This window comes from Hyla sarda, chromosome 4, assembly GCF_029499605.1.
Source record: "Hyla sarda isolate aHylSar1 chromosome 4, aHylSar1.hap1, whole genome shotgun sequence".
In the NCBI taxonomy this organism is placed as follows: domain Eukaryota; kingdom Metazoa; phylum Chordata; class Amphibia; order Anura; family Hylidae; genus Hyla; species Hyla sarda.
In genome coordinates this window covers 127,825,408-127,838,146 of record NC_079192.1, presented here as the reverse complement: position 1 = coordinate 127,838,146, position 12,739 = coordinate 127,825,408, and the positions used below count along the sequence as shown (strand labels likewise).

The 12,739-nt window shown below is 45.0% G+C and overlaps 1 protein-coding gene across 1 annotated transcript in view; it reads left to right on the top strand.

Moving 5' to 3' along the window:
- The window catches only part of TUBGCP4 (tubulin gamma complex associated protein 4), a 60,643-nt gene that overhangs the window by 44,832 nt on the left and 3,072 nt on the right, over positions 1 to 12,739 (top strand). The window contains exons 12-17 of the mRNA XM_056572111.1: positions 889 to 996; positions 1,285 to 1,423; positions 2,708 to 2,885; positions 3,351 to 3,485; positions 3,567 to 3,683; positions 3,760 to 3,899. Of these exons, the coding sequence (XP_056428086.1) occupies positions 889 to 996; positions 1,285 to 1,423; positions 2,708 to 2,885; positions 3,351 to 3,485; positions 3,567 to 3,683; positions 3,760 to 3,899 (817 nt within the window). The remainder of the gene's footprint in view (positions 1 to 888; positions 997 to 1,284; positions 1,424 to 2,707; positions 2,886 to 3,350; positions 3,486 to 3,566; positions 3,684 to 3,759; positions 3,900 to 12,739) is intronic.

The following is a 12,739-nucleotide window of genomic DNA, read 5'->3' as shown; positions in this document are numbered from 1 at the left end:
CTGCCTGGATCTCAGGCACGGAGCAGTCATTCATCGATCGGACACCGAGGAGGCAGGTAAGAGCCCTCCCGGTGTCCGATCAGCTGTTCGGGACGCCGCGGCGGTCCCGAACAGCCCGACTGAGCAGCCGGGATACTTTCAGTTTCACTTTAGAAGCGGCGGTCAGCTTTGACCGCCGCTTCTAAAGGGTTAATACCGCACATCGCCGCGATCGGCGATGTGTGGTATTAGCCGCGGGTCCCGGCCGTTGATTAGCGCCGGGACCCACGCGATATGATGCGGGATCGCGGCGCGATCCCGCTTCATATCGCGGGAGCCGGCGCAGGACGTAAATATACGTCCTGCGTCGTTAAGGGGTTAAAGGAAAGCGGTCGTCCTGTTCACCCACACTAAACCCAATACACTGGGTTATTGTGTGAATGAACAGGAGTCCAACAAGGGGTCACTTAAATATAATACTTAAATATGTCCAGTAGGTCCTGATATATGTCCCCCAGAAGATCCTCTGCTGAATTCAGGGAATTGCACACAGGGGGCGGGGCTTCAATGGCTCAATTTACATATTCATTGTGGCTCCACATCCTAGTGGAGTCACAAAGCCCCACCCCCTGTGCACGATTCACTGAATTCAGCAGAGGATCTTCTGGGGGACATATCTCAGGACCTACTAGACATATTTAAGTATTATATTTAAGTGACCCCTTGTTGGACTCATGTTCAAGCACACTAGTGTATTGGGTTTAGTGTGAACAGGCTGACAGTTCCTTTTATAAGTGTGTGAAAATCAGAGGACTAATGCTATGATATAAAACATGGTTTTATATTTCTCTGACTCATGGATCAGTGCCTAATATCCTTCACACTAGCCTTTTTTTTTTCTCCTCCCAGATGTCAATGTAGCTTTCCAGCTCTCGGCCCATAAGGTCTTTCTTGATGATGACAACCTTCTTCCCCTGCTACATTTAACAATTGATTACCATGGAAAGGAGCAAAAGGGTAAGCAGCAGCCTCTTCTTTATAGACTTTCATTATTTGATGTTTACAGAAACCATGGCCCAGATTATAAATCTGTTGGAGACAAAATCTGGAGTGGTACAGCCAATCACAGCTCAGATGTCATTTTTCAAGAGCTCGATATGATATGAAAGTTGAGCTGTGATTGGTTGCTGGGAGCAGATCTCTCCAGTCTTTGTCTCCCAACATATTGATAAATCTGGTCCGAGACCACCATCTGAAAAATATTGCTATGATGGTTTTTTCTCTCCCATCGATTTATATCTACAGACTTATCTCAACCACGGGAAGGTCCATCACGTGATGCGTCCCCAAGGGAGGCTCCGACTTCTGGCTGGGCAGCACTTGGACTGTCCTATAAGGTGCAGTGGCCCTTGCACATTCTCTTCACTCCCGCTGTGTTAGAAAAGTGAGTGGTTTTGAGCTTTTAGTTCAAAAATAAATCTTCAGCCTTGGTATTAATATAAAGGATTACCAGTGGATAATAGCAATTTCCAATTATGTTAATAAACAGAGCCTAAAATGTAGTGTTTTAATATGAATATATGTAAATGAACTGCAGCCTGCTGGCTATCCCAACAAATCTCCAGTGCTGTCTTATGGTTTAACTTGTGCTAAAAATTAATCTCTTTACTCAAAAGCTTCGGGGTTTGTAAGAAAGCAAAGTGAATGCACTGATAGGCACAGTGTGCAGCAGTTTTTTGTTTTTTTTTGCTTACATTTGGCGCATGAAATGTCGCACTTGCGCCTAAGCTATTTTTTTTTGCGAATTTTCTGTACGTTCAAGAAAAACAAAAACAAAAAAAACAGCATTTCCAAAGGAAATTTCAGTTTTCACTTTGCACTGGTAAAAAAAAAAAGTTACCAAATGAGAATGTCGCACAAAAAAGTTGCAAGCCCCTCCAAAAGACTGTACATCTACACCAGCCCGGACCTGGCTGCCTTTGGAGAGCATTTTACCATGCTGCCATCCCAGGACAAGGCGTCCTAATTAGCAAGCACTTCCAGCATTAGGACCAGCCGGCTCGTCCTGGAGCTAAAAATGACATCAGCTGCAATAGCCAGCTGATGGTCACTGGCATCAGCCACATCATATTCCTTGCTGTGATTGGTCAGGATCAAGGATGCATGATTTTATTTTTTTTAAATAAAATAAAAATATTTATTACTACATTAAAAAAAACATTTAAAAAAGAGTATCTGTAATTGGTATTGGCGAGTAATTAAAAAAAAAATATTGGTACTCTGTCTTAAAAAAAAAAAAGGTATCTGACATCTGTGTATAAATTATACATACACATCAATTTTAATAGGGATGTCCCGATACAATTTTTTTTTTTTTTATGTATATGATTTTGTGTATTTATAATTTATACGGAGAACGGAGGAAATGCACAAAGTGAAGTGATTTCTTTCTTTTGTTTACATGCTCCAAATTTATGAACCCGCCTGTGATAGTATGATAAATATGTTGTACATTAGGAAAACCAAAGCAATAATAAAATGTACTTTAAAACTCACTTTCTATATACCCTTTCACTTTCATAAATAGTCCAGTCTTGTAGTGTAATTTTCAGAATAGCACAATGTGACCCAAGATAAATTGTAATGTTCTATTACAGCTTTGTCTAAAAACTCTAGTAAGAGAATTTTAATTGGATGACCTCATGGCTTACAACCTTTTCCTTACCAGGTACAATGTTGTTTTCAAGTACTTAGTTAGTGTCAGACGTGTGCAGTCAGAACTTCAGCACTGTTGGGCTTTACAGATGCAGAGAAAACACTTGGCATCTAACAGCACAGATGCCATTAAGTGGCGACTGCGGAATCACATGGCATTTCTTGTGGACAATCTTCAGTATTACTTACAGGTAAGAGTGTTTGTAAAATAACTGATATAAAGCACATCTTTTAGTGTATTCAGAGCCACTTTGTGATCAATTTATGATCTTTGGCGACGTGTCACATTGCAGGCCCCATGTGATCCATAAACCTTAGGGTCTGTTCACACAGGCGGAATTCATCCTGAAATGAAAGCCCAATACACTTCTATGGGATTCCGCACTCCCGTTGACACTTCGGAAATCCCGCGTGCGGGATTTCGGAAGGGTCAACGGTAGTGCGGAATCCCATAGGTGAAATTCCGCCTGAAATGAAAGCCCAATACACTTCTATGGGATTCCACACTCCCGTTGACCCTTCGGAAATCCCGCAAGTGGGATTTCCGAAGTGTCAACGGGAGTGCGGAATCCCATAGAAGTGTATTGGGCTTTCATTTCAGGCGGAATTGTGCCGTGAAAATAGTACCTAACAGCAAGCTTTATTTTTCAATTTAGGTAGATGTCCTGGAATCCCAGTTTTCGCAGCTCTTAGAGCAGATCAACTCTACACGAGATTTTGAGAGTATTTGCCTGGCTCACGACCACTTCCTCAGCAATCTCCTGGCCCAGTCCTTCATCTTATTAAAGCCTGTAAGTACAGCATGTCTTTTTACAACAAATGCCGGATCTTATTGTTCCTGCCATTTATTGAAAGCTTTATTAATTTTGCAGGTTTTCCATTGCCTAAATGAAATCTTAGATTTGTGTCACAGTTTCTGCTCTCTAGTCGGCCAAAACCTTGGTCCTCTAGACGAACGTGGTATTGGTCAGCTGGATATCTTAGTCAAAGTAAGTGATATGTATTTTTAATATTCAGTGCCCCTTATGTAAGGTTTTCTAAAACTTTATTGCTCTTGTCTTGTAGGGTTTTAGTTGCCAGTCATCACTTCTCTTCAAAATCCTCTCGAGTGTCCGCAACCATCAGATCAATCCTGACCTGGCACAGCTGCTATTGCGATTAGATTATAATAAATACTATACACAAGCCGGAGGCACATTGGGCAGGTGAGAAATGGCAAATATTTATCAAACTATTTTTGACTGCATATTACAATTAATAATGTGGTAAATCTCTTGGGGTGCCTTCCTACTGGATGGGTAAACTATTGTCTAAAGCAGATCCACATTTAAATCTATGGATGCAGATTTTTCTGCTGCATTTTACACTGGATTTGAATATAGATTTCATGCAGAAAATCCACAGCAGACCCATCCTATGTGAAAACACCCTTTAGAATCACAGGGAACCTCAAGTCAGTGCTTGCAGACATCAGGCTGCTCCTGGGCTGTCAATCACTCCACCGTGGAAGTAAATACAGCCTGGGGGGGGGGGCGTAAATAGTTCCAAGGGGTTGCCATCCAATTGCTTGCCGCTAATTTGTATGAAACGAGGGATAATGAAGTCGTTTTTTTTTTTTTCACTTTTGTACATAGGATTGCTGATATCCACATATGGTAGGAAAGTTTAAATTAACCCCTTAAGGACACAGCCAATTTTATTTTTTCCTCCTGTCTTCTAAAAATCATACGGCTGGGTTTCCACTTTTTTTTTTACATGTGAAAAACACCAGTGATTTTTTTTTTTTCCTGCTTTTTTTATTTTTTGGGGGGGCGTGTTTTTATTTTTATTTTTTAGAACTTTGTTGGGAACCAAAAATGAAGAACAAAAAAAATAAGCAGTAGAGATTGTAGAGAACAAAATTTATATTTTTTTTAGAACAAAGTTTTATTCATTTTCAATCGGTCCAATTTATGTACCGTATATACTCGAGTATAAGCCGAGTTTTTCAGCACGATTTTTCGTGCTGAAAACACCCCCCTCGGCTTATACTCGAGTGAACACTCCGCCCTCAGTGGTCTTCAACCTGCGGACCTCCAGATGTTTCAAAACTACAACTCCTAGCAAGCCCGGGCAGCCATCGGCTGTCTGGGCTTGCTGGGAGTTGTAGTTTTGAAACCTTTGGAGGTCCGCAGGTTGAAGACCACTGCGGCCTTCGACATCATCCAGCCCCCCCTCACCCCCTTTTAGTTCTGTACTCACCTCCGCTCGGCGGGACGTTAGGGTGCACTGGTCCGGTGCTGCAGGACTGTCCGGTGGGATAGTGGTTCCGGGATGCCATCTTCACCAGAGGGCCTCTTCTCCGCGCTTCGGGCCCGGCCCCGGAATAGTCACGTTGCCTTGACGCAACGCAGAGGGACGTTCATTACCAACGTCCCTCTGCGTCGTCGTCAAGGCAATGCCTCTATTTCGGGCCCGAAGAGGCCCCCCGGTGAAGATGGCATCCCGGAACCACTATCCCACCGGACGACCTCCCCACCGGACAGTCCTGCAACACCGGACCAGCGCACCCTAACGTCCCGCCGAGCGGAGGAGAGTACAGAACTAAAGGGGGTGAGAGAGAGAGGGGGGGGGTCGTCTGGATGATGTCGAAGGCCGCAGTGGTCTTCACTGCCTGCGGACGAGGGCTGCCCGGGCTTGCTGGGAGTTGTAGTTTTGAAACCTCTGGAGGTCCTCAGGTTGAAGACCACTGTATCAGACATTGACAAGCAGTGATGATGACAAGGGGATGATGAAGGGAGGGTGTGGGATGATGACAAGGGGATGATGACAGGCGGTGATGATGAAGGGGGGATGATGACAGGGTGATGATGATGGTGTTGATGACAGGGGTCTGGATGATGACAGGGGGGACGATGTATTTCCCACCCTAGGCTTATACTCGAGTCAATAACGTTTCCTGGGATTTTGGGGTGAAATTAGGGGCCTCGGCTTATATTCGGGTCGGCTTATACTCGAGTATATACGGTAAGCTGGCAGGGACATAAATATATGTAAAGGGGCCATGTATTTGTAAAATATTTTTTTTACTAATTTTGTGAAACTTTTCATTAATGTATTTTACTACTGTTTAACTTTATTCTCTCTATTTTCGACATTTAGGTACTACTACTCCCAGCATGGAACAGACTGTTCCATGCTGGGAGCTGTAGTACCTGCACTAAGGAAAGATCGCCCCGGGTGTCACTCCTGACACTCGTTGCAATCATCTTTTATAATCTGGAGAAGCAGGCTGCTGGCTGCACTTCTCTGCTCCCCTGCACTGTACTGCGCTCTGATGTGAAGTTCCCTTCATATCACAGATTCATATATGCCGCTGAGAGTTGGGATTCTTATTTTTCCATATACTTACGTTTATGCCATTCACCGTACGGGATAATAAACATTATATTTTGATAGTTTAGACATATGCATGAATACCAAATATGTTACTTTTTTATGCTTTAAATGGGAAAAGGGGGGAATTTGAATTTTTATTGGGGGAAGGGATTTTTCACATTTTTATTTTGTATTCATAGCATTCCTTAGATTGCTAATACTTTTCAGTGCTATGCATAGCACCGATCCGTATTATTGGCGATCTTCTTTTCTGGTCTGCTGGAAGGCAGACCAGAGAAGGTGCAGAGAGAGCGCCGGATGCAGGTGAGGGGACCACGGCCTGCCACCTCGATGTTGGGATCCCTGTGTGGGATCCAGTCATCAATTAGAATGGCTGCAATGCCGCTGGTGCCACAATCAGTATTGATTACAGCATCTGATCGGTTAATGGTGGACATCAGTGCGATCGCCATTACTGGTGGGTCCCTGGCTGCTGATAGCAGCTGGGACCTGCAACACATGAAGCACATAAATGTACATCCTGGTGCATTAAGAACCAGGACATTCATTTACGCCCTATATTGTTAAAGGGGTACTCCGGTGGAAAACTTTTTTTTTTTTTTAACCCCTTAAGGACGCAGGATGTAAATGTACGTCCTGGTGAGGTGGTACTTAACGCACCAGGACGTACATTTACGTCCTGTGCATAACCACGGGCATCGGAGCGACGCCCGTCTCATGCGCGGCTGATCCCGGCTGCTGATCGCAGCCAGGGACCCGCCGGCAATGGCCAACGCCCGCGATCTTGCGGGCGTCCGCCATTAACCCCTCAGGTGCCGGGATCAATACAGATCCCGGCATCTGCGGCAGTGCGCGATTTCAATGAATGATCGGATCGCCCGCAGCGCTGCTGCGGGGATCCAATCATTCAGAACGCCGCACGGAGGTCCCCTCACCTTCCTCCTTCCGGCTCCCGGCGTCTCTTGCTATGGTCTGAGATTGAGCAGACCAGAGCAGAAGATCGCCGATAACACTGATCTGTTCTATGTCGTATACATAGAACAGATCAGTATTAGCAATCATGGTATTGCTATGAATAGTCCCCTATGGGGACTATTCAAGTGTAAAAAAAAAAAATGTAAAAGTGAAAAATCCCCTCCCCCCCAATAAAAAAGTAAAACGTTCGTTTTTTCCTATCTTACCCCCCAAAAAGCGTAAAAATTTTTTTTTATAGACCTATTTGGTATCGCCACGTGGGTAAATGTCCGAACTATTAAAATAAAATGTTAATGAGCCTGTACAGTGAACGAAAAAAAAAAGTCCAAAATTGCTACTTTTTTATTAAAAAAATTATAAAAAAATTAAGTTTTTTATATGCAAATGTGGTATGAAAAAAAAGTACAGATCATGGCGCAAAAAATGAGCCCTCATACCGCCGCTTATACAGAAAAATAAAAAAGTTAGAGGTCATCAAAATAAAGTGATTATAAACGTACTAATTTGGTTAAAAAGTTTGTGATTTTTTTTTTAAGCACAACAATAATAGAAAAGTATCGAATAATGGGTATCATTTTAATCGTATTGACCCTCAGAATAAAGAACACACGTCATTTTTACCATAAATTGTACAGCGTGAAAACGAAACCTTCCAAAATTAGCAAAATTGCGTTTTTCTTTTTAATTTCCTCACAAAGTGTTTTTTGGTTGCGCCATACATTTTATGGTAAAGTGATTGATGTCATTACAAAGGACAACTGGTCGCGCAAAAAACAAGCCCTCATACTAGTCTGTGGATGAAAATATAAAAGAGTTATGATTTTTAGAAGGCGAGGAGGAAAAAACGAAAACGTAAAAATTAAATTGTCTGAGTCCTTTAGGCCAAAATGGGCTGAGTCCTTAAGGGGTTAAGGACCGGGGGTTTTGATTTTGTCGTACTTCTAGAAGAAATCATAACTTCATGCAGGAAAATTAATACATTTAAAATTGTCATTTCTGACCCCTATAACTTTTTATTTTTCCGTGTATGGGGCGGTATGAGGGCTCATTTTTTGTGCCGTGATCTGAAGTTTTCAGCGGTACCATTTTTGCATTGATAGGACTTATTGATCACTTTTTATATCATGAAAAAATGAATAAAAAGCGAACAAAAATGCACTATTTTGGACTTTGGAATTTTTTTGCACGTACGCCATTGACCGTGCGGTTTAATTAATGATATATTTTTTATAATTCGGACATTTCCGCACGCAGCGATACCATATATGTTTTATTTTTATTTGAATTTTTTATTTTACGGGAAAAGGGGGGTGATTCAAACTTTTAATAGGGAAGGGGTTAAATGATATTCATTCACTTTTTTTGCAGTGTTCTAGCTCCCATAGGGACCTATAACACTGCACACACTGATCTTTATCATTGATTACTGGTTTCTCATAGGAAACCTGTGATTGATGATTCTGCCGCTTGACTGCTCATGCCTGGATCTCAGGCACTGAGCAGTCATTTGGCGATCAGACACCGAGGAGGCAGGTAGGGACCCTCCTGCTGTCCTGTAAGCTGTTCGGGATGCCGCGATTTCGCCGCGGCTATCCCGAACAGCCCACTGAGCTAACCGGCATGGTTTCAGTTTCACTTTAGACGTGGCGTTCAACTTTGCACGCCGTGTCTAAAGGGTTAATAGCGCGCGGCACAACGATCAATTGATCGTTGTGCCGCGCGCTATTAGCCACGGGTCCCGGCCGTGGCCCCGCGTTATAGATCGGAAGCGGACACATGACGTTCCAGTATGTCATGTGTCCTTAAGGGGTTAAATCAACTAGTTCCAGAAAGTTAGGAGTAATTTAAAAATCGGTTTATTTAAAAATTGTAATCCTTCCAGTACTTAGCAGATGCTGTGTGCTCCACAGGAAGTTGTATAATTATTTTCTGTCTGACCACAGTGCTATCTGCTAACACCTCTGTCTGCGTCAGGAACTGTCCAGAGCAGGACCAAAGCCCCATAGCAAACCTGGCCTGCTCTGGACAGTTCCTGACATGGACAGAGGTGTCAGCAGAGAGCACTGTGGTCAGACAGAAAATTATACTACTTCCTGTGGAGCATACAGCAGCTGATAAGTACTGGAAGGATTAAGATTTTAAAATCGATTTATAAATTAACTTTCTGGCACCAGTTGATTAAAAAAAAAAAAAGTGTTCCACCCGAGTACCCCTTTTAAAAGTCCATTACATGTTGCTGAATGTTATGTACCATGAACAGTGGCACTTTCCCTAAAGGTCCTTTTTTAAATGTTGGTTGATGTTCATTACAGGCAGTAAATCTGCACAATATAGCAAATTGATTAGAACTACTTTGCTTTCATTTCAATGATAAGGGGAAGTTTGAAAAATGATTGGCGAAACAAATACATTTAAATTATTGTCTGCAGCGCATCTCCTGGTTGTAAGCAGGTACTGCATACAAATTACTTTTCAACCTGTATAAAACGCATGATCAACAAAGTGTTTTATCTTATAATTGCTGAACATGTTCACACTGGGCAACTATTGGAATCAAATGTTAGTACAAATGATCATCTTATGTAAAAGGCTCTTTAGAAGCCAAATGTGTGTTTTTTTTTCTTCTCAAGCTTAGTGCCTTCATAGCAGTGAAGAGTTAATGATTAACCATGTCTCCTATGTCCTGTGATCAAGTGTACATGGCCCACACCAACTAACAGCTCTTGGTCTAACCTTCAGTGTTAACAGATATTAAATCATGGATGTTAGGATTTACAGACAGCACTAGATGTGGAGAAAAACACAGGGGTGGGTATACAACTATAGAAAGCTTCAGTATAGTACTCTGACATCATCTAGTGGTGATCTATGGGATGTGCAGTAGTATGCTGGAAATAGATGATTGTCTTTTTATCCCATTTGTAGGGATGCATTTATATAGAGAGTTTATGCACATGGGGGAATTTATCATTTGCAACAATGAAATGAGCATAAAGGAATCAAACTGTCTTGCAATGTATGATGAATTTGTAGTTTTTTTTTTTTAAGTGTTCAACTTCCCTCAATAGGTGGTGTGCAAATATTGTGTAACTTTTTAAAAAGTCACACATAAATTTAGCTTAATAGAATATGGCTAGAAGTTTACACACCATACCCCTTTGGCACAGGAGGTCCAAAGTGACTAACACAAAAAAAACTGTAAAACACCCTTTCTCGAGTGCTTCATTGGGGGACACAGGACCATGTGTATATGCTGCTTGCCACTAGGCAAAAAACAAAAGAAAGCTGGTTCCTCCCAGCAGGATATACCCACCTCCTGACTCTGAGCAACTCAGTTTTAGCTTAGTGTCAGAGGAGGCAGACACACAGGTCTGGTTTCTCTTCAGACCTGGTCTTATTCTTTAGTTTTTTTTCTTAGTTTCAGCATCCAGTTAGATTTTCTCTTCCTTTTTTTAAATTTTTTTTTTAATCTAGTGTGGGGTGACAGGAGCAGGTCGCTGCCTAATCCCCCCACATGCGAGCTAGGGGCATGGTGCATGATGAACGGGCTGTTAACCCCCTCCTCACGAGCAACCAGAGCCTGGTGGTGTACCTAAGGTCCGGGTCACCCAATCGCCACTGTTCGCCATGTCTGCTAAAGGCAGGTGGCACTGGCTGGTCGAAGACTTCAGAGGTAAGTATGGAGGTCCCTTATTGGTAAGTGTTTCCCCCCCCCCTCTCTGGCTTGGGGGTCTCTAGGGGTTCCCTAGATCATGGGGCATTGAAGGTTAATCTAGCTGGGAGTGTTAACTATGGCTCTGGGGGTTAACACACCTCTCTCTCCACATTAACCCTGTCCGCTGCAGCTTTTCTGTCTAGGGCCGCAGGCGGCTCGCATATTCTTTGCGGGCGCTGCTCTGCTTCTCCCCCTTGTGGGCTCAGTTTCTCCTTATGGACGTGTCACTGTCTTTGGGCAGCACGCTTCAGCTGCACGCACCGCCCGGCTCCAACAGCAGCCAGTGGCACCTGGGTCTTCCGGCATCACGGTTCGACAGTTCCCCCCCCCCCCCCCCCCTGGTTACCGCAGGTCCAGACCTGCGGGCATGCACTTAATGGAGTATGTGGCTTGCGCTTAGCTCCGCCCACTTCTCGGCACAGCGCATCCTATCTCCTGGGAGCGCACGTGACGGGGCTGTACTCTCTGGTGTCACCCTATGAGGTGACCTTGCACTTTTGCGCACGCTGTGGGGGGGTCAGTGACACCTCTCCCTCTCCTTGCTGTCCCAGCGTGGACCTGTGCTACGGCTCTGCTCGGCTGCCAGTCTCATCTTCCTGCTGGCCCTTGTGGTACCTCCAGCTGTTTCCAGGACCCTCTCCGGACACAGGCACCTGTTCAGGCTTTAAAGCCAAACCCACCTGTCTGCCCTGTGCATCCTTGCATCCCAGTCCTTCCCTGTCTACCATCCAGGGTGGTCCTCCAGATGGCGGTCAGTCTGATTCCGTTCCAGAATGGGTCTCCCCTCTCTCTCTGTATCTGATTTGGCCAGGGTTTCCCGTGAGGTTGTCAGCTTTGGGGCGGTCTTCACGCTCTTCCGTCAGGAAGTCGACGGTTAGTCCCTCCTCCTGCGGCCGCTTGGGGAGCCTTTCCTCAGATTCCTGTCCAGGGCCCTCTCACCAGAGTTCCTGTTCTCATTCCACCTCCCCCAGGCGTCCCGGCTACCGGTCGCCCAGGGTCCGTTCCCGGTCTCCTCACCCTCACTCCCGGTCCTCTTCCTCCCGCTCAAGAAGTCCTCCAGAGCGCTAGTCCCCTAGTGAGCTGGCAAACTCTGATTCAGACCCCCCCCCCCCCTCTCTGACTCTGAAGTGACTTCCCGCATGTCAGATATGGTGGAGAGCCTGGTGTCGGTAGTCAGACACCTTCCACCTGCAGGACCCAGGAACTTCTGGGGCCACCCCTGAAGTCTCCTTCTGCCGCACTCGTCGGGCTCCCTAGGTTCTCAGCCCACATGCTGAATTTGATGAGCTATTGGAAGCGGCCTAGAAGCAACCAGATAAGCATTTACATGGGTTCAAGAAGCTCCGGGCTCTCCTTCCCTTCCTGCAGGAGCTAGTTACCAAGTGGTCTTCTCCTCCTACAGTGGACCCTCCTGTGTCTCAGCGGTCAAAGTCCTCTACCCTGCCGCTGGCTGACGCGGCTTCCTTAGGGACCCTCAGATAAACGTATCGAGAATCTGGCAAAATTCGCCTTTGAGGTGGCGGGCTCGGCCTTGTCCCCGGCCTTTGCCTCCACCTGGGTGTCCAAAGCCCTGTCCATCTGGGCCGGTAAGCTGCGCCAAGGGATCTTGGGTGCTTCCTCCAGTGATCTGGTGGATTTAATGCAACAAATTACCCATGCAGGATACTACCTCTGCTGGGATTCCTTGGAGTGAGCTTGCTGCGCAGCCTTTGCCTCGGGCAACTTGGTGGCTCTCAGGCGCTCCATGTGGCTTAAGGCTTGGAATGCAGATGCAGCCTCTAAGCGCTACCTCACTGAACTTCCTTTTCAGGGATCTCTGTTATTTGGCAAGCGCCTTGACAAGATCATTTCTGGAGGCCACAGGGGGCAAAAGTTCACTCTTGCCCCAAAATCGGCTGCGCCTTTCAGATCCACGGCGGAGGACTTCTTCCTTTTGCCCTTTTCTCAGGCCACACGGAAATGACCCCCGACCTCTCA